The 22648-nt window shown below is 39.1% G+C and overlaps 1 protein-coding gene across 12 annotated transcripts in view; it reads left to right on the top strand.

Moving 5' to 3' along the window:
* The window catches only part of LIMCH1 (LIM and calponin homology domains 1), a 179224-nt gene that overhangs the window by 47986 nt on the left and 108590 nt on the right, over positions 1-22648 (top strand). For all 12 annotated transcript variants that reach the window (XM_085059073.1, XM_085059071.1, XM_085059070.1 and 9 more), the window contains exon 2: positions 18926-18996. In XM_085059073.1, coding sequence (XP_084915199.1) covers positions 18926-18996 — 71 coding nt within the window. The remainder of the gene's footprint in view (positions 1-18925; positions 18997-22648) is intronic.

Genomic DNA, 22648 nt, shown 5'->3' with positions numbered 1-22648 from the left:
CCAAATTTCGGGCCTATGCTGTTTCCCCATGCTTACACTCCATGCTGTAGGAAGCAGCATGGGCACCAAGGCCCAGGTCACACAGCTGGATCTCCTGACCTGTTGGTAACCAGCCCAACAGGCCAGAACCCAGCTGCTGCCAAAGCAGCGCGAGGCACAGTTAGTATAAGGCATGTGGCCTCTTACGAGTGATGGCAGCATTGATTTTATGGCACCACTAGGAAACTCAAGGGCGTGCTAATCATCTGGACTGCCTAAATTTTCATATCATAGTGTTTTGGGGTTTTTTGTTTGTTGGTTTTGGTTAGGTGGTTGGTGTTTTGTGTTTTTTAAAACCTGGTAAGTCCTGCATTACGCAAATGGACTGCCATAGATGATGCATTCTGCTGTATCATCTATTCATTTGTAGCATTTCAAAGCTCAAGGAGTTTTGGGGGTGTTTTTTCATGCTGTAGTTGAAATGTGTGAGTTTTGATCCTGTGGCTTAGTGGCCTTGGCATTTTGCTGATAGACATCTTTGCATGTAACATTTGGTTTAGATGGCTGCTAGTTTTTCATTCAAATGTATAGCTGACTAAATTATTTATTGCATAACAGTAAATTATTATAAAAGAAGCTCATTTAGTTCAGTGTGAGATTTTCAAGTAGAATAGAAACCAATTCATAACAGAGTCAATAATAAATCCAAATCTAATGTTGATACAGAAAGAGGCTGTTTATTGGCTTCCATGTCACTGTACATGCAAGCAGTCATGGTCTTCAGTGGCCTGTGCTTGCTATATATCCTCCTGTGGTCTCCTTCAAAGACAGTGTAAAGTGATTTCAGGCTATTCTGCATCAGTATAACTGCTTGTGTGGGTTTTTTAGGTTGATAAAACAAGTGTCAATATGCGTCAGAGCTAGTTTCTTGAGACTATGGAAGCTTAGAGCAGAATTACAGAAAAGTTGCTCAACTTCTTTCTCTGTTTTTTGAATTACTGGTTTCGGAGTGCTTTTCTTTGCTTTTACTAAGGGAAGAATGACCATTTCAGTCAAGGGGTGTTCTTGGCAATGGTTAATGTCAAAATATTTAAATATTATTGAATTTGATTTTAAATAAACTTCAGATATTTTGAATTTGAGATGTTTGATTCAACTTTGAGTCAGAAATTATTTGGCTTCCAAAGGTGTTTTCAAACATGAGGGATTTTTTCCAATAGAGCCTCTAAATGAAACAAGTGGCCATCTGGGAATAATGCAAGATAAAGCAATATTGCCATGATAGTGGAGGAGGAAACACATTAATGTTCTTTCTTACTCCTTGGAACAGCATTTACCTCATAAGGTAATGTGCAAATTGCCATTACATCTCTTGGTTCCAGATCACTGCATTTTGAATAACAGGTTAACCAGAATATTCACTGTATTCAGACACAATAGGATAAATAAGATGCTGTAGTCAGCTGTGACTTGGTCTAACTATCAGAATTGAATTCTGTATAGTTTTCTGAAGGACTGAAAAGTGCTCTTGCAGAAGGTGAGAATTGTTCTGAGAGGACAGAGGAAGAATAATATGAGAAAAAAAAACTGCTCACTCGTGTCTCTGTTTTGAGAAGTAGAGAAAAGCTCATCTCCAGAGAGAGTAAATGGGGTGGCAAATGCAAATTGGTACATGCCATGTATTTTGTGCTGTTTGCATGCCTGTTTTTTAGCTGCACAGCTAGTGGGAGCCTCAGGAACTGAGATTAGTTTGTTTTAAATCATAGATTATTTTCTTAAAACAAAATGATCATTGTATTCTATGTAGGGAAAGAAATTTTAACTTTTAACTGTAGAGAAAGCTTTCTATTTGTTTCTGTAGTTTTAGGGAACTTCCAAATGAATACTCAACTTTCAGAAGTGACTTATTTTTAATTAATAACATATTTGAGGAGATTTAGCATTTGTTTTTACAGAACTATTAGTCCAAGGTTCGTACATTCCTTTCTTTATGTCTTACTTAGTCTGACGGATCTGAACAGGTTTTTTTTTGTTGTCAAGAGTGCCTCTATGTCTAAGTGCTTATACCTGCAAATTGGGTGGCCTGATTTATGTAAAGTAACTATACATGAGAGACTGGTCCAGAAAAATATATTTTAAAAGCTGGTGAGAGATGCATTGTTTTCTTAAACAATATGCTGAATAAATAGCTAACCTCATATATAATATTAAAAAAAAAAAAAACCAGCAAAAAGTGTCCCCATGCAAAGAAAGATTGAAAATCCTGGCCAAGAAGCTGGGTTTGTATAATGCAATAGATATGCTGAGATTTTTGTCTAACCAAGCAACTTGTGGCTGAGAGGCAAAGTGGACCCAGATACCTGTGTCTTAGGCATCATAAATCCAGGGGAACTCATTTTGGCTGTAATGTTTGCCTTCCCTGTGCTGAGTTCCAGGATTCCTTGATGACCTCACAGTCCAGGTGGGAGTAGCTGCGAAGTTCCTTTCAGCATCTGGTGGTGGCATTGGGAAGGGGAGCACTGGCAGGAGCTGATGGTGGTGGGAGGTAGTGTGACAGGGGCTCGGGGAGGTCTCCAGCAGAGCTCTGGGTGGTGCTGGGCTGGTCCGGCAGTGGCTGAGGGAGCTGCTGGAATGTGGGTTTGGGCTTAGAATGTAACAGGGAATTGCATTTCCTGACTTTTGGATCAGATAACTGTTTTTCTCTCATGCCTGGGTCGTATGAGTAACAAGGGTATGGGAGGGGGGATGACCTCTCCAGAGCACACGTATATTTGGTGGGGCTCTGTGTCATTCAGAAGTTGCACAGCTGGATGTTTCTAAACTTTTAGTTTTAGAAAAGAGTTCATTTTTGCCCTCTGTCTCAATAGCATAAAGACTGAATTTTGAGCCCAGTGGGAAATGTGGCAAACGTTTTAATTGCAGGAAGCAGTGTTTTGATCTGAATTTCGTAGATATATGTGTTTAACAAGCCTGACCTTTGGCTGAGTTTTGTTTCTGGGCTTTTTTCTGAAGAAGAGTTAGATATTTAAAACCTATTAGCTCCTTTTCAAAAATAAATTAAACTCTTACAGAGAATTTTGAGATGAAGTTTTGGCTTGTGTTCATTGAATCAAATGAATATTAAAAAATTCCTAGCTAAACCACAAATAGTTACATTTGAAATACTAGAAAGAAAATCATCTGAAATGTTTCCAAACACATTTTTAAAATTTAGATTTGTTTTTATTTTGCAGCTTCTTTCAAAAATCCCCAGGACAGGTTATGTTCAATGTTCAAAACCAGTTAAGTTATTCAGACTTTTTTAATTTGCTACTTGGTTTTTAAAGATTTAGTGAATATAAAAATAGAATTAAACGTTTGTAATTTACTTAACACAGCTTAGATGTGGCAACCCCTGATCCTGGTGAGACTGAAGTTTCTGATTCGAGTCAGCTGCCCACCGTCATGCATCAGGGCCTGTTTAGTCACACACACAGCACACACAGACATGAGCTGCACACTGTGTTTGTTAGCAGCATAACTTCAGGGCTTCGCTAACACATACAGATACTCTGCACACAAAAATCTTGGAAGGGACTAGGAAACCATCACCCTTTTGCTTTCCGCTTCCTCTCCTTTCTCACACCCCCAGCCTTTATGCTGGGAGGCTCTGCCAATATATCTCAGCTCTCTCCTACTCTCTGGGATTGCAGTCAGACTAAGATCTGGCAGGTTTATTGCTGATGCTTCTTTTTTCCAAGCTAATTCCAAACAGCCTCATTAATATCTTGTTTGGTGACTATGTCAAATTGCTGGGTTTTGTATTCTGAATGGTACTGGTTCAGAGTCCTTTTTTAGGGGCTGATCTCCCAGCATTTAGGTGATTTCAAGCAGAGATTCAGGTTGTGTTGCGTTCCTGAGAATCTGGAAAGAGTTGCAGCTTCTGAAGTATGGGAAAAAATTATTTTAGTGGTATTTGTTTGTGCTAATGCTGCAGTCAGTACACACCTTGTTTTGTTTACTAAGTATCTTCTGAGGACTGCAGATGTTGTTTGTTTTGATTGTGAGACATGTAAGTAATGGTCCCTGGGAGACTGCTCTGTGAATTTGCAAACTGATAAAACCTGTAAAATGTGTTAATTGTAAAGATCATCTTGTCTGCTAAATTGTTGGTTGTATTTAGCTGATGAATGAATGCAAATCAACAATATGAAGAGTTAAATACCATTTATATACATAGATATAAAAGTGATTGTTGATAGACTTTTGTGCATAAGACCATTGAGAAATTGTGTAAGATCTAACAATGACTTGGAGAAAAACAGCTGTTTATAATAAAATGGATATAATCAGGAAAACCTTTGTTTGATTTTTCCCATCTGGTCACTTCTGTTACTACAAGGGGAAGGAACAAAGGGGTTTGTTTATTTTAGGGCATTTGGAAGAAGCAGCAAATCTCAACCTCCTTGCCCTGTGTGGGAGTTATTAGCTGCAGAGGTAGCACCTTCTCTAACTCTGCTACAGAAATGGTCTTCAAACAGCTGAACTGGTCAAGACACATTTAGTTCCCTGTTGGGAACTGAATGGATTAGTTTTCACTAATCTTAATAGAAGCTGGGATAGTTGTAATTACCTTGGGATCAAATATCACATGCCTAACTCAAAATTAACCAGAAACCGAACTGGAAGCTCGAGGGATATTGAACTAGACATTAGTTTTCTCTCCTGAGTGGAAATACTTCTTTTCTCAGAGTAGAAAACTGGATAAACTAGAGGAAATGTATTACTGTGACTGTAATAGCAAGAGTGAAATGATTAAAAATGGTACATGGGTGGCAAAGCAAGCCAGAGGGGTTTGAAGAGGGTCACAGCAATGTCGGTAAAGGGATCATGAGTTAGCATTAGGAATAGATTGAAATAAACTTTACATTTTCGGTTTTGGTTTTATCTCCTCCACACAGTGTTGTGACAGCTCATCTAAATGCAACAGTTTGAATTTCTGTTCTTTCTATTTACTGAGTTTTTCTCCATTATCCACATAGGGTTTATTAGTAAGAATAAATGACACGAGTAATGGGTGCTTTGCGATCACGTGAGTTACTGACTTTCTCTGGACAGGTCTGGAAAAAGACCTTGCCTTTCATCTTAGCAAGCACCTCTGCTCACCTTTGCAAAGCTTACTTTGCAAAATGTTACAGAAGACACAAATGGCAGCTTTGTGCATCTACATCTAGTGGCCTGCTTCTACATACAAGGTCTGCAAAAGACATCACTGTCTGTTGATGATGCAGCAAGGGAGTGTATATTTGTTATTTAATTTGCCTGTTTGATTTTACAGAGGCATTCCATCTTCCCCTGCCATCTGAAGCACATAAGAAATGCACTAAAATGTGAAAATACGAGATCATCTTGTGTAATCTGAAGCTTTTCTCTAGAGAATCCTCCTTCAGTTGCTCTAACAAATGACCAAAATGGGTCTTGTTGGATGGATTTAAACTGGAGAGGAAGTGGGACAAAATGGCATGGCTCAATCATGGAGACAATGTGCTTTTGTGAAGTGGCTCAAAAGGCAGTTCAGACTTAGGTAGAGCGGTGCTGAACAGTGTTCAAAACCCAGCATCAGATATCTAAACGTTCATTTGCATTTGCTGTCTGTTTAAATTGTAAACCCTGCTATGTAAAGACAAAGTTTTAAAGCAGCCTGTCTGGTTTTAACCCAGTAACCAAAGACCGTAAAGTAACTTAACTTTTATTAGTCTTGGAAAAAATTTGAATACTTGCTGGCTTGTGGGTTTGGATGCGAAACATACAAAAATAGTATTATTTTTTCTGATGTCAAATCTGGTTTTTTCATATTAGTAGACATCCAATTTTGTTCCATTATATAATGATTCTTCAGATAGGCAGTAAGAGACAATTAGCTCTTGAGACATAGTTTATTTTACTTGATAATTTTGTACTAATGCAAGTGCCTTTGCGTTATGTGGTGTCAGCTCATCAAGATAAAAATGAAATCACTAAAATAAATGATGTGAGGCCTCTTCTTATGTTGCTAGAGTTTGTATGAACGTGGGATTTCTATCTCCTAGAGATAGCAGCTGTGCTTTTCAGTAGGAGTTAACCTACATCAAATGGACTTATGTGTAGCTGCTAATGCATAAAGTACTGTCTGCAACTTTATTCTTTATTTTTGTCCTCATGTGTCTTCTCTCATTTTTGCCGAAGTCAAAACTTTGAGAAACCAGGGAAATCATCAGACTTCATATGAAAGTGATATGCACAAAATGTACAGGATGCAATGCTATGAAATTAAGGCATCTAGCACTGGTTGCCCTTCTCTTCCTTCTGCTCCCTTGCCTCTGCCATCCACCAAGTGTTGAGGCATCAGGAAAATTAGCTTTCTCACTTTTAACATAAATATATCTTGTTTTATTGCTGAGCAGTAAAAATCAGTGGTGTTTTGAAAGGTAGAGAATGACAAATATAAACAAGTATCACTTCAAGCTGATTGGGAGAAATTTTCTAACAGTTTTTTAAAATGTGGAGTCAGAGTGCAGAGTATGCAAAACACTACAAAAGCACTGGACTTAAAATTATTTGGCCAACTTTGCAGTGTATGGTAAAAACAGATGGTTGGAGAGTGTGCTGATATTCCTGTTTGGGCTAAAATGAGCCAGCTCATACTCAGATACCTGGTGCCTCTCATCATGTACAAAACCCGCAATGGTAGGCTTGATACCAAAAGACAAGCTAGCTTTAGGACAGATTAACTGGCATAGTTAAATCATGTGGTGGTCACAAATGTCTCAGCAGATCAGTCTTAGCAAAATAACATTGAGTTTCCAGCAGCCTCTCCAACTCCATATGAACCTTTGCATATTCTGCTGAGCAGTCTGACCCTAGTCATGGAGTGAAAAAGGAGGAAACATTCAAAAACTGGATTAACTGTTGAGGTGAAACTGTTCAAATTTCAGGGAGGTGTCAATGATGCTTTCATAGCAAATAAACCTGTGTCAATTTCTTTTTTGTGTTTTTCCTTTTCTTTTTCCCCTCTCCTGGGAAGTCTTAAACACTTGCCCTTAATTCCAGATGACAGGTTGTTATCAAACAGCTGTTCCTGGTAGCTTGCTGTAGGTGACTGCTTCTTCCAGCCTAAGCTGGGCAATATTTAGCATGAGAGGTTTAGAATTTGCACCTAATAAAGTCAGCTGATTGCAAGAGACACTTTTAATTTTAGCCAGAGAAAGAAGCTTTGGGTTCTTCCTGAGCTTTCCCTTTTAAAAGATCACAGGGGTTATCTTAGGTTTTGATATGGCTTTGGTGCACTTGGAGACAGATAGGATTGAAAAACTGGATGAGCATGTGAACTCAACAACAAAGCTCCTGCTGTCATGCAGATACCTTGTCACATTAAAAACAACAGGAGAGGAATACAATTCCTGTAAGTGAATGCCCTCTTAAAAGAGTGTTGTGGTTGAAAAACAGAATATATGTATTATTTAAGTAAATTGTAGGGTTTGTTTGATTTTTCTTTTCCCCATTGTTTGTGTATAATTTTGCTTGTAGATTAGGCAAGTATTCTTGTTCTGACAGTTCTGGTTCATTTTCCAATTCGTATGACAGCAGTTTTCTTCCATGGTTGCATGTGCAATATTGCTGATGAGTGCTATATAGCATTGTCAGTACTGCATGCTTTTAAAAAGGAACAGAGAAAGTTGATGATATTTATTTGACTTTAATCTACTTGAATAATATGTGAAATTTGAAAATTTCACATTTAGGACTTATTTAGGAAAGTAACTTAAAGAAAATATTTGCCTTTTTTATTTGGTTGTATCGTTAATTAATGGTGAGTTTCAAGATCTATGGATTTTTTAAAATTTATTTCAAATTAGAAGGAGGTTGCTGAGTGTACATGAGTGTCAGGAGGTACGTGGAAAACAATGTGCTGATAAAGGACTTCAATCAATCATATTTTTCCTCTCATTTTGACATCTGATATTTGTAAATTAACTAATTCTTAAAAGTGCTTTACAGTCCAACTCTGATGATATTTAAAACTGCTTTTCAATGCTGGTTCCTGCCAGTGCTTCATGTTTAATGTGGCATTTGAGTTGCCCTCTTGACATGAGTGGGGTACTCTGGATTGGTAAGAAAGGGTGAAAATGTCCTTGGACAGGTCTTACTCTGTCAGGGAAGCGTGCAACTCAAAAGATTTCTTGGAATCGTAGAAATGTAGCAAGTGTTTTCAAACTTGCAGTCCTTATTGTTTAGATTGGAAATGTTAAGCATATTTTTAATAGTATCCTTTTCTACTATTAATGCATTATGGTGAAGTAATTACATTCCTTTCAATCCATTTTAGACCTCACATGATTTCCACTACAAGTAAAAATAAAAGTTACAGTAGGTAAAATAATTATCAGTTTTTCTTCTCTCTTCAGGAATTAATTTTCTACAAGGCCAGATTGTTAAATTTTGTAGAAGGCAAATTTCTTTTCTTGCTCTGACTATATTTGAACAAGATACTTCATCCAATTGTTCCTAGTATTTGTTTCACCCAGCAATAAACAGGGCAGACAATGAGTGCCAGTGCAGCTCATTGATCTGATAATGAGAGGTGTTCATTCTGTGTCTTGCTTCTTGGTCAGGTCTGTCATGTCTTCAGAGCTGGTGCTTCTGGAACAGTCAGGACTGGTGTGCTGCATAATGGATGAGCCTGAACTGATGGAGGCAGCAGGTGCTCTAGTAAGAGAAAAGAGCAGTGTTTATTATTGTTGTATGCATCATCAATCCTCCTCCCTTTCTCCCTCTGCTTTCTGTGTCCTCTGAACAAAGGCTCTCTATATCTGCAGCAGCAGGGGAGAAAAGAGCAACAACTGTGTAACATTGCTGGTTTTTGTCTCAGGGACAACCTTGTAAATAGGTCTTGTTTTGATGCTCTGGATCTGTGAGTGGCATGTTTATCATTGCAGGGGACGACAGTACTGATTTATGAATTCCATTTAGCAGAAAACTCTTAGTGGTTACTATGTGTAATTGCCCTATTCCAGCTAAATTAGATGAATGAAAAATCTAGTACTTTCAATCTAGTACTCATAATACACTGCAAGATCCCTAGCTCCCGTGGGAGCGATCTGTTGAAAGATAGGTCTAGACATTCTTTAATTGGGGGAAACTGTGATTTTTGGGAGAAGGAGGAAAGGAGAGAGAAGTAAATAGAGGTTCTTAGCTCTGTTGAAAATGCTGACTGCTCTTGGAAGTGTCTTTTCAAGAGTAAGCTGTGGTTTGAAATCTTACAGAAGTACTTCCTGTTCTATTTTTAGGCAGTCAAATCTAGCAACATCTCAGGTTCACTTCCTCTAAGACATCAGTTGATTTTAGATATTCTGCAGTGTTTCTCTTTTCTGGAGCATTAATGGCAGTCACTATTCCCTTCTGCAGGGCTATTGTCCATCCTTCAGGTTCTGGGACAAAGGAGTCATGGAGTAGATTTGGGGAGAACAGAAAACCAGTTTATTCCAGTAGAGGCTGCAGTGGGCTTTCTATCTGCTTGTAATGTCATCATAATTTAGAGAGAAATAGTTGTTATGTTTCACCATACCTTCCTATTTAGTTTCTGGAGGTTTTATTCACTTATGGAAGCATTCTTTTTGTGGCTGTGTTGTGTTTTAATACCAGCTGGCAACTAAGCACTGCACAGCTGCTCACTCAATCCTCCCCTCCAGGAAGATGAGGGGAAGAGAACTGGAAAGGTAAAAGTAAGAAAACTCATGGGCTGAGATAAGAATAGTTTAATAATTGAAATAAAATAATCATACATTTTAGTGAATAGGAAAATAACAAAGAGTGGTAAATAGCACCCAAGAAAGGCAAGTGTTGCAATAGAAAACAATTTCTCACCAACAACCAGCCAATGCCCAGCCAGCAGCTCCCCTACCAACCTTCACTCTGGTTCTGTTGTGGAGTATGATCCATATGGTATGGGATGTCCCTTGTGTCAGTTGGGATCAGCTGTCCTGGCTGTGTGCCCAGCTGAATTCTTGTGAGTCTAGCTTTATCCATGCTTGGTAGCCAAATGGTGTTTAAAAACTGGCTTTGCTGGAAAATCATTCAGAGTGAGAATGCTTTGCCTTAACTCTGTCTCTACAGAGGCAGGGACAAAGTAGATCTACTTCCACAGAGTTATTAATAAAGGTCTCAAAAGTGTATGACTGAATTAAGGTTAGCCTCCTTTCTGCAGGAAAGTGGATCATTTTTCTTCAATCTGTGATTTTTGAAATGCACATTTTTTCCTGTTTAGAACTACCTGCTGATAATTCTGCAGTTTGTTTGCAAGTGACTGCAAAATTATGGCACACAGTCCTGTTCCTGCTGGAGAATGTGCCAGGTGAGGACCCAGAGCACAGCAGGAACATCCAAGAAGCTCAGATAATGTTCTCAAAAGTGTTGTGTTTTACCTTTTCACTTTTATTTGAAAGAAGCACAATTTTGCAGAGTTGTATTGATAGCAGAATTACGCTTTTCTGCAGTGTTTGTATGACGTATGTCTATTCCCCATGGACAGTTTCCTGCTTTGCTTGCTCTGGGCTTCCAGGCTTATTGTCTGGAAAATCAAGTCTTAAATGCCTTGCTGAGCTATAATTTTATATATAGATAGATATATATATATTTAAATTGCACAGACTGTAAATGGGACACTTTACATGTGGACTTGCCTTGAAACAACTTGATGGTATTAAATTTAAAAGCTTCAAGGTAGACTGGTGCCTACTGATGCTCATCACTGACATTTCAGAGGCTTCACTGAGACCCAAGACAGTGAGTGTCACCTTTAAATGGCTAGTCAAATTTATTAAAGTTTTGCCTAAGTGAACACTTAATTTCTTCAGAAAGGGAAGCTGGTTCTCCTACCAGACATTTTTCATTGCAAAATCTCAATAGTACTGAGCTTTGGTAGTCTCTCTGATGGTAGTTAATGACAGGCTGAAGTGCTTCTAGTGCTGGGCCTCTCTAACTTGGAGCGTCTTGTATCTTTGTACTCCTGTCTCTGTGCAGCTTTAAATGTGTGCAGTTTTAAAGTAGTCTGCCAAGATGCACATTCCTGGCAGAAAGCAACACACTGGCGTCAAAAACTGCATGTCCAAGAAATAGTGCAGTGGTCTTGTGAAATATAAATGCTGCAATTAATGTAAAATAGGTTAAAGCAGTGTAAAGTGGGGATTAGCAAATCTAGATACTGCAGTGATCCTATCATCTCCTACAGAGCTGTTGATCTCTTCATTGCTTTGAGGGTGAGACAAGATGTTGAGTACAACAAGGAGTCTGTTGCCTGTGTTGTGTTTTGCTCTGCCACTAGCAGCTGTAATTGACAGAGCTTTAAACATTTCTGATTGAGGATTGTCTAACTTGCTAAAGCTGGAGGAGAGAAACAGGGTTTTATTAGCAGATGCTTCAGTTTCAACATATATATGATACAGCATAGCATAAATTTTGGGGGAGCAGTTTTTCAAGAATGTGAGATACTGGAACTAGAAAAAGAAGTCAAATAATTTTTAAAAGTCTGTTTTAATTCTATGCTCTTTTAGAGATGGCCAGAAACACAATTTCCTGTTCTGCTGGACAGTTGCTAATGTAATCAACCTGAGACAAAGGAAATAATTTCTCCTGGCTTTTGCGAAAAAAAAATATTTCACTTGGTGATAAAATGTGAAGCAAATAGATATTGGTGGGACAGCTACTTTGAGTTCAGTAGCCAGAGCTTGAGTAGTCTCCCTCCATCAATACTGATTCCAGCTTCAAGAAGAATTAGTTAGGGGGAAAAATAAGGGCTGAATCAACAGCTTCTGCTTTTGAGACTAGTTCCCTTGTATACACTTTTCTTTCTGTATGTAACTGCAGAAGCACAATAAAAGGCGGAGTGAATGCTTGTCTGTCCATGGCAAGCCTCAGGGAATCACACAAAAAGAAATTCATAATAACTTTATTTAGCCTTTCATTTGTCAGTGAGCAGACTGCTTGTTTAGCCTGGTTGGGTAAGAAAGGAAGACCTTGGGAAAGGGTGTGTTCATGATAGTAATTACTAGTCATCTGCTCCTCGTCCCTTCAAAGGTGCAGGAACTGCCATTGTGTACTAGTTCACTCCGAAGGATAGGTTATGCAGTAATAAAAGGGACAACTGAACAGGGAGTTTTCTCCAGGCAGTGGAGAGTAAGGCCAGACGCTCCAGACAGACAGAACTAGACTAAATGAGGGCCTTGGGCTGAGGAGGTGCATGCTTGTCTTCTGGTCTGTTGTACCTGTTGACATCACATCATATATGCTGATACTGATCTCTGCTCCTCTGACCATCTGCACGGAGCCTTGTTTTTACAGAAAAGGGTACAGAGCTAAAGAACGTATCATTATGGTAAGACATACCTTCCATCAAAACCAAGTAATTTTCCTGAAATAGTGCTTCATCCTCGTTCTCCCCGGTCAAAAAGGATGAACACATTACTGATAAATCTGTGGCAGAAACCTACAATTCCGCCCTTCTTTAATTCCCATTAAAACTAAGAAAAAGATGATGGATCCCAGAGTACAGGAAATAAGGGATTTTAATTTTTTTAAGTTGTTGTTATTTTCTTTTAGCAATGAAAAGAACCCTAAATTGAACAACTGATCAAAAACACCCTAGGGTGGTCTGCCATGTCTGTCATCTGGTATCTAATTTCAACAACACTGAAGATAAGAATCTGGTTGTCCATAAAACAACAATGCAATGCCAATCTACTGACTGTCAAATACAAATTGGATGTAACAGATGACCTGAGGCTAGGTGAAGCTTTCAGGGCATGTGCTGCAGCCAAGAAAAATCTGACAGAAGTTGCTTTTAAGTTCCCTTCCTGCTCTTTGCTCTCTTTCTTCACAAAATGTTCAACCTTGAATGAAATGTTTTCTGCCCCACCCCACCCCAAAGGGAAGGCTGTGGTGTCTGGCAATGCACCTGGAAATGTATACAAACAGCATTAGGGAGGGGAGATGAAAAGGAAGCTGATTTTACTCTATCATGAAATTTTAACACTCCTTAGCAGCTTGCCAGCGAAACGGGATTATACTACCAGATGTCCTGGCAGAAATGTGCTCGGCTCTGCAAGATCATAAATCCAAGCAACGTATGGCAACCCTGCATGTTTAATACTGCTGTTAGTAATGCAGAATTTCAGTGTGGAAAGCTCTGGTGGTGGGCAGGATTTAGTAAGCACAAAACCTTCCCAGTCTTAGCTTTAAAACCTTATGTAGGGTAATAGCTGGTGGTGTTGGTGGTATGTACTACTCTTTAAGTATTTCTTTTGTCATATTTTCTAAACAGAGTACTAACTGAGCAAGTTCTTTTTGTCTACACATTAAATATAGGTGCTCATTCATAGGATCATGTCCTCATTAATCCATGCAAAGGATCAGAAAAAAACCCAGCTGTTGTGTTTTTTTCAGTTGTTACTCCCTTCATGGAAAACAAAAGGCACTGACTAGCATCCCTTAGTAAATAAATCATTCCTTTAGTGGGGACTTAGAATTGGGCCCACAAAGGGGTTGACAGTATATTTGTATTAGTGGGTACAGTTTTCTCATGCTATATGTTGACACCAAACTGCTGACCCAATCAACAGCGTGGCAGAAGGAAATTTAAAGCAAATGGGGGAGAATATGCTATTTTATTCTATTGCTGCTAGAAAAAGTGAAGTTTCTGTGAAGTATAAAAAGAGTGAGTCAGCTTTCTGTCTTATTAAAGAATAATTTGAGGGTGAATAGTCAGAGGAAAAGAACAAAGGGAACTTCAGCACAGGTAGTTAATTTTGCAAATTGCAGTTAAACTTAAGTGACCAGGAAGTGGAAGATCTAAAAACAAATAGTGTTAAGTGTTTTCTTTGCAGATTAATCTTGCTGCCCAAGTGTGAAATCTCCCCTCATCCTCCCATGTATTCTTTAATTTTTCAAGTTCCATACCACAGAATTTCAGGTGATTAATTGCTGGCCACATTAGTCTTCTGAGCTCATGCTGGTTTTGTCCTTGGGAGTAGAATTACACTCTGCAGATATTTAAGTTGTTTGCTCTTTTATTGATTTCAGTAGTAAATTACCTCAATCCTGTAAAGCCTTGGAAGGCTTTGAGCAGAGTGCTTGTCATCATTCAACTTTCCTGGAAGACAGGTACATTACAGCAGTATTTGTTGCCCCTGGAAAACTCCATTCATTCAATCTTCAAGTTTCTCTGTACTAAATATACTAGATTCCTAATATTTGTAAAAAAGTTGTTCAGGACTGGTTTACATCACTATGATTTTAGCAATTTAAATCCCTCTGTGACAGAAGGGAGAGGGAAGTCAAGCCTGGATGATGTGTCCACTTTTCCAGACAGACATTGCATGATTGATACGTGGCTGAAAGAGGAGCCAGTGAAAGGTCTCCAGGTTCCATTGCACTGTCATAGCAATGTGGTGCAATTCTGGGCTGCAGAGGTGAAGCTGGCTTTAACTGGTCAGGCTGGTTTAGTTCAGAAATCTCTTGCCTATTCTATACAAAAATGGAATTTAATTTGCAAATTCATTTTACTGGCTCAAATTATAACTCAGAAACTGGGAAGTAGGAATTCATTACTCAAAAGGAGCCAAATCCTGATGCCCTAAAAGCTGTCATGCTGCTTTTGGTGGTTTGTGCTCCCTGCTGCTTTTACAATCCAATGCTTTCTATATACATACCTGATTATTACACTTTAAGCCTTACAATAATATCTCCATAGTTAAGTAGTAGGACATGTTTTTTTCATTTAAATAGAGAAACATTTCGGGGAAAATAATGGTTATAAAAAATGGAAAGGCAGCATACTCACATAAAAAGAAATGAACAGCCTATGAAACTCTGAAAATCTTTCTTTCCTCTCTTGCTTCATAAGCTCTCAAAAACATGTAATGAGAAACAAAGATCTCTCTTTGCTGTGTCTCTAATTTTTTTCACTGCGTAACATAGCATTTTCAGATGTGCACATAGAAAATGAAACTATTTTCAGTATGTTATCCCTGATGACCAAGTGTTTATTCAACTACTTATATCTTGTTGGCGTAGATAAATTTCACCTGAGGCCAGCATCTGTTCACTAATTTTTCACCTTTTCTTTTTCATGCCCCTAAGCTGTTTTGACACGAGAGGCTTTGCAAGCTCCATCTCAGGAAGCACCAGCAGCAATATAAAATGCAAGGAAAACAATGTAAACTGAAGCTTTGGGAAAATAAAGTTGTATAATATGGCACTGGTTAGTGGCTGGATGACAGCCATCCTTGATGACATAAATTTAGTAGCAAGTGTAATTGCAAAGAACAAAACAGTTAATCAGCAACAATACCATATATACCAAGTGTTACTGTGTGCAAATATGTATTAAAGTTGTTGCCATGAAAAGCTTTTATTACTCATTTTAGGTTCATTTTCTGTTTTTAAGTGACAGGGAGACTGAGAAATGCACCCGGCACTCAAATAATTGCCCTGGTTGCGACGCTTACAGCTTTTTACAGAGAAGAAAATATCATCCAGATGATGAATAAAAACAACTCCTCCTCACATAAATGAAGCACACAATAATAAATGATACTGTTTTGCTTCTGTTCTCTATTTTTAATTTACAGTATGACGTGGAAATGCAGCTTTTTTCCACTCAGCTTTATAGAACTTATTAAAGAAGTGGGAGGCTTTTCTTCTAATCATTAGCAGGATACAACTTGTGTTTTGTGTTTAAGGTGCTTTGTTCTAATTTCAGTACCATGGCACTGCAAGAATTACAGTGTGCTGCCATTGCAGAGTGACTAGGGAACTGTTCCATCTATCCTGCTTCCTCCTGCACTGCCTAAGTGTGCTGGTCTGTAACAGTGAGATAGGGAGAGTGCAAGATAGAAGATGGAGTTGTGTCTCCAAAGCATGTAAGATGTGGTGGTCTGGAAACCTGGTCTTGCAAAGAAAGGCCAGGTTTCAATGTTCTCTGAGTTAATATCTTGGGTTTTGGTGATACTTTTCCTTTTTCCTTTCCTGGAGACAGCAGTCTGGGATACAGACTGCCTTGCATCTGTTCATGACTGGTTTTGTGCAGGTTCAGTTCTGAACACCAGTTCTCTGTACTATGAAAGCTGATGGGCTAAAGATTTGTTCCTCCATGTTTCAGTTTTCTGTACCTGGTTGCAGATGAACAATTCCCTTTTTTCCAGTGAAGCTCAGTAGAAGCACTGCGAGCACTACCCTTTAGTCCTTGTGTGTCAGTGTTTTCAGAGTTTCCTTCAGCAAACTGGAGGCTTCTTTTCCCAGAGATGGAAGATAAGCTAGTAAGAACAGACCACAGCTTATATCAATAATATGAACAGAATCCTGTGATACATGCGGCAGTTCTGTGATACTGTGGCTAACACATACAATTCTGTTTCTTCAGGGGTTTGGGTAAACTGTGCACTTTGCTGTGTGGGATTCTGTGTTTGCAAATATGAGAGCACCAATCCTTTTGCTTGAAGTCCCTTTAAATGCTGTCTCCTCCCGCTGTAGGTGTGCTGAGCAGAGGTTATCTCAGTAATGTGCACCAGGATGGCCTGTGGGCATGCAGTAGTTGTTCATGAGGGTATGGCCCAAAGTGCCCCCAGCAGGGAGGGAGGTGTATGTGTGTGCATATGCCAAGCAACAGAGCTCTCATTTCCTCTGGAAAAGGTGGATCCAGCTTCTTGCTCCTCTCAGTCCCATTTTGGGTTTATCTTTGTCATTTATAATGTCATCTTCATGCTTATTTTTAGTTTCTAGCCTTTTTCAGTTGAACTGTTTTTACATTTTAATTGACTAAATCAGGAGACTTGTAGGTGATTAATGTTTTCCCTCTGCAGCTGCATCATCTGGAACAGGCATAAACCTTGTCATGCCTCATTTACTTCCAGTTCCTTTTCAAACAGACATGCCCTGTTCCTGGACCTTCCTGTCTTTCCTCACCTCCTGTCAGTGTGTGTTGTACCTGTCACTGGATGAATTCGTGTGCCAGCTGGGCATCTGCATTTCATTATTTTATTTGTGCAGCCAGAAGTTACGTATGAAACCCTCCTACATCATCAGTAATGACAGCAATACTCACATGACAGCTTTTGGCAGGTAAATTCCTACCTGAGTTGTGGTAACAGTTTCAATGCTGTTAAATGAGGGTCTTCAACAAATGCATAAGAAGACTGATTTCTGTAGCTGGGACATGTGGTGTTGAAGAGTAAAATAAGATAACTATAATTTTTCTTAATTTTTTTTCATAGATGAAAAGCCACTTGGTGCCAGGCTGTTATGAAATAGCTCTTCCTACTCCTTTCTGTACTGTATTCTGTGAATGAAACAAAAATCAGGTTTTATATGCTCCGCCTATAATTCATCCCAAATGCTAATGGTTTTATTGTCATGTTTTCCCCCTGTCCCAGCAGATCAAGATTAGAGGTTATTTACTGTAACCAGACAGAGTTTAAATAGTTAAAGGTCGTTTTACTACTGGCAAATTACTTGTGGTTTCTTCAGAGGTCTGAGTGCAGTACAGTGCCTTGTTCTACTTTATGCATTTGCATAAGATATGATTGTCCACTGATGCCCTTATGATGCACTTTTCAGAGTATGGGAGAACTTCCTTCACATTGAACAAAGCAATATGTTTACAGCTTAGTGAAGGGTTAGATTTTAGGCTTTGCATTTACATTTCAATTTTTTAAAAAAGCGTTGCTCTACAAGACTGCATAGCTATAACCAGCATTTCTGAAACTTGCTAATCCTGTGGGAAAGTGCCAAACTTGTCAGTTTTTATAAATTGCTGTCTTTATAACAGGAAACTAGGAGGGAAAGGGTCTTATATCTGAATATAACAGCAAGGAGAAAACAGGGAGGTAATGACAAATGTGTCCCCAAGTCATGGTTCTCTCTGGTGGAAGCAACACCCAGAGCAAGGGTCTTGCTGAAAGATTGGATGCAAGCCATGAGAACTCTATAAGCATCCGGTAAATGTTTTGCCTGGGTAAAGAGAAGACCTCCTGCAGGACAATTAAAACCTTTTTTTTGCTTTGTATTGTTTCTGTTCAGTGTTTCTAAACATAGCAACTATTTTTATATCATTTGTGATGATAATAAAAAGTATTCTTTACTTTTAACTGAACATGTAATCTGTTGAGAATGATATGAGGACGAATGGAAAGACATTGTCAACACAGTAGTGAGTCATCAATGGGGTTCAGTCATGCTTGTAGCATCTGGCACCCTGAGGCGAGATTGGGATTCCTAGAAGGTTTCTTGATGTTCCATCCCTAAGCAGCACAGACTGGCTTAAGAACCTGTGAGGCAAAGTGTACCTCGTGGTCCAAGTGTACCTGGTGGGACTGTGAGAAGTTGCCTAACTCTTAGCTTCCACTGAGTTTATTTTCACACTCACAGTTGAATTCCTGATGTGAAGTATCTTTTAATATTGAGTATTGAGGCGTGTGACTTAAGTCATGCCAGTGCTTTCAATAGCCTTTGCTTATTCTATAAAGATCATAAGGACTCAAGCCTAGTGCAAAATTTTTAATGCGCAGAAAAAGCAGTAAAAATACATAGTGTGTCTAAATGAAATAGTTTTAAAATTCAAAGTACTATACAATAAAACTTTTAAAATATTCTGAAGATTGCAATGTAGTTTTTGGTCTGTCATTTTTGGTTTTTACTTCTAGAAAACAGTTCTTTTATAATCTGCAATTGTACTGGCTAGAGCAAATACTTTGTCCTGTATGTTAAATAGCTTGATGAAATGGGAAGGAGAAGTGGACATGACTTAGTTCTCTGCAAGGCCTGTAAAGCTCAAAGGTCCCTTATGCAGCAGATGCTCTAACTGAATATTATGAATTGCTCTTGTAAAGCTCACTTTCTAATAGCTGTCACTCTTTTGTTTCCCCCTACTCTTTTGCAGCAAGTGACAGGCAGAAGTTTTGGTGAGAAAGATTTTCGTTCCGGATTAGAAAACGGCATTCTTCTGTGTGAGTAAGTAATGCTTACAATTTTGAGCCTTGAATACAATCTTGACTAAAGTACAGAACAACCTTAGCTAGTATGTCCAATTGTTGATTTCCTATTGAGAGTTTTGACATTGTGCACAGTGGTATTTCACTGCAGTATCATTTCAGTTCCAAAGCTACTGTTATGGCAAAGGCTGAAATGTGGCTTAAAGAAAACAGGTTTTGCAAAGTGCTTCTCTTGCTCCACCCCAGTTCCTTAGCTAAATTTTGGTAAAAAAAAAAAAATTATGTTGGCTTTTTGGTTTCCTTTATTTATAGTTGTTAACCACATATTGGCAAACGGTGTTCCAAACCTGCCTGTGGACGTCTCTGACACAATGAGGCGTTTTGGACCAGCTCCAAGACTGAACACTGTCAGGAGTTAGCCATCTGAATACCATCAATACACAGCTGCTTTAATAGTTTCTGGAAAGGTTAGGCATCCTCTAAATTTTGCCTAAAGGTGTGTTTCAATGACGTGTTTTGTAATTTTTGGACGAGAGATGCAAGTGAACTTTAGCACATTTCTCTCTGTGGTTCTAATAGCTAGTTTTTAGGAAGAGTCTTCCAAAACCTTGTTTTAGGTTTACATGGCAAAGCTGGTGACTTCTAAGAGCAATTTGCAAATGTGCCTTAATGCCCTTAGTCCTTTGAAAATCAGGTTGTCAGACATTTGGGAGAATATGCTGATCTGAGTCACCTGTATGGACCAATTTCTTTCCCTGGATGTGCAAGGTTGTCACTTAAGTTGATAAACACTGTTCTTGCACACCAGAATGATGAAGCTTTTGCAGAACTGAATGCATATTTATAAAGGAAGTTTCCTGAGATGTGTAGCTGGACAACTGCAGCTATTGGTACAGTTTTATACTATTCGAGGTACTGGAACTTGGAAGATGTTTTCAGCAGTAGAGTTGAGCTAATACCCTGTAACTCAGCTCTAGGTAGCTTACCATAGATGTGAAACCTACTTGTGTAAATACTACTGTATGTCTCACTGGTGTCATTAATCAGACAGCTTGAATTTTAGCTTTTAAAGGTGAAAAAACATAAAGGAAATGATATGATCTGTTTTGATTGTAGTTGCGTGTCTTTGCTGAGGAGTGGCTGTGGGAGGAGGGAAGTAGTTGTTATTGTTGATCAAGAGTTGTGTAACTCAGAAGGACCATACCCTCTTTGTATTTAAGGGTTGCCTCTTGCACAAGATCTCTCTCCTCTGTGTGTTGAAGGGAAGTGCTGTGTGCTGAATCACTTCACAGTGCTCTTTAAATGTTCAGGTTGAATTGTGTTGTATAAAAAGCAAGGGATGTGTATTTCAAGATTAGATTGTAATCTTATCTGCAAGTAAGCAGAGGTAGTCTGATTTAAATGCTGTAAATCTTTAAGATGGAAGACTTAACTAACTGATGTTTTGCTAATGAGACTAATAAATATGTATTTCTTAGAAGGTTGTGAGCGCCAGTAAAAACCAGGTCGAGGGACAATACTTGGTTATATTCTGAAGCTGTTCTGTGATACTGGACAAATTGCTTGTCCCCATTTACCTCCTGTGGATCAGTGCAAATCAGCCTGAGGGAATCTGTCTCTTCTGCCTCAAGACTTAGAAGCCGTGATGTTTGTATTGCATCCTGCTCTTGGTTAACGAGCTGTGGCTAATGTGTGAAAACTCTATTAGGCTACAGAGCATTAATGAAAAAGCTGCCAATTTGGCCTTCGAGTTTGGTTTCTTGATGATGAACAAATCATAGCACCAGCAGTAGAAGTGTAGTCCTCACTGGTTCCATATCCACTGTAAAATATAGAACTCAACAGAAATTTCTGGGTGTAATGCTGAGAGCTCTTAGAATTTCTTCAAAAAGTACTTTGGCAAGTGAAGCACTGATAGTTAATTTTCTATCTGTTGCTCAGTTAAGAAGCACTGTAAAGCTGCCACAAGCAATATTGTCTTTGTAGACAGGAGTTTTGTGATTTATCAGAAACCTACCAGGGTACCTCATGAAAAAAATGTAGTGGTATACAAGGTTTTTCTTAACTTCTTCCAGTCTGTTGTGCTTTAATTGCAGCTGACTTCAACATGTAGATTGAAAGCCTGATCTAAGTCTTTGACAGCTTCAGAAGACAAGAAATAAATTATAGCTTAGTTTCTGAAGTTAGAAGAACTCAGTGCTTTTGGTCAGGTTTTATCTGATTTGTTGAAGTTTTAGGGGAAAAGCAAACTTACCTCTGTTTATATCCACAGGACAGTACTCACTGCAATTGGCATTAACTGACAACTCACAGCCAGACACTTATGAGGGTGATGTCCATGTGAGTGTGGAATGGTTGTGCTTGGCTTCCACATGACTGTTTCAGGGTTTTCCTGAAAAAGCCTGTCGTGTTTTGTGAGGAAGATTGAAAGCAAGCTTGGGTTCTGAGGGATCCCAGCAGCTAGAGGACTGGAAACTGCTGTCAGGAGTGGGGACACAGTCAGTGTGCCTTGAATGTCCCAAACATTTCTCAAGATACCTTCTGACTTTGCAGGTGTTTTGCAGAAGGGGAGTTACCATGCCCGCGTCCACTCCCCAAAGAGACTAGTCTTGTGCAAAAGGGTGCAGGGGGATCTCTGTCTCTGTCTGTAGCAGGATTGTTGAACCCCTATACACAATAATGGCAGGCCACTTGATCCCACTTGATCCCAATCTCTATGCCCTACACAGCCTACGGACGCAAGCAGACATCACTACACTGGTTATAAATGATTCATTCTCATCTAGCAACCATCGACATATTTTAATAAATGAAAATGAATGCAACTGTGCAATGCCAAAAGCTCAGACTCTCAGGATGAATGTGTTGTGGAGCACCATCGTGACTAGCAGAGCAGTCCTGGATGCGTATGGTTGCCCCAGGCACCCACAAGCCTTGCACCTGCCTCTCTGGTAGTGTTTGTGCTCTGGCTGGCATCTTGATCTGGCCTCAGTGTGAACTTTATAGCTTGACGCACTCAGCTGAGGGGCATATTTAAACAATGCAGGATGCCATAAAGCAACAAGTCGACAGATGAGAGAAACACAAGCCCTTTCTTCTTTCTGGCTATTTGAAAGCCCACTTGTGCAGTTGCCCAGACAGTGGTGGCTCTAATTGTTCACCCAGCTGTGCTGAGAAGCCAGTGACTACGACTTCTGTTTGTCTGAAATGAGTTCATGGTTTTCTTAGCATAGCTGTCTGACATCAGTGCAGATGGTGATTTCAGCAAGAGACATAATAGCTAGGCAGAGGCAGTTCTTGCTCTGTTCTTGCTTTATGAATTAAATTCTCATATGAAAAGACTGAGGAGTTTCTGCATGGGTGGGCAAATGTGCCTTCCTGAGGTCATGGTTGAAAGCTATATGATGCAGGAATATAACACCAGTAGCAGGAAATATCACGGGAAATCCCCTATTGCTGTTCCAGCACATGTTCAGGTTTTTTTTTTCCCTTGTTACATAGCTTTAATATTTAGGTTTGACCCAGATATCATAAGAAGCTAGAGGATTAATGAGGAATAAATTAGATCTGGTTGTTGCAATGCTTAGGTGTTCCTATTCTATGGATTCAGGCATCTGAATGCAGGTTGACTGCCAAAAAAGTGCATATCCTGTCTCTCTGCCTTCCCTGCT

The sequence above is a fragment of the Lichenostomus cassidix genome, chromosome 4 (genome assembly GCF_008360975.1).
Source record: "Lichenostomus cassidix isolate B80296 chromosome 4, HeHo_3.0, whole genome shotgun sequence".
NCBI classification, from domain to species: domain Eukaryota; kingdom Metazoa; phylum Chordata; class Aves; order Passeriformes; family Meliphagidae; genus Lichenostomus; species Lichenostomus cassidix.
The sequence above is the reverse complement of the archived record's forward strand: the minus strand, read 5'-3'. Positions and strand labels throughout refer to the sequence as shown.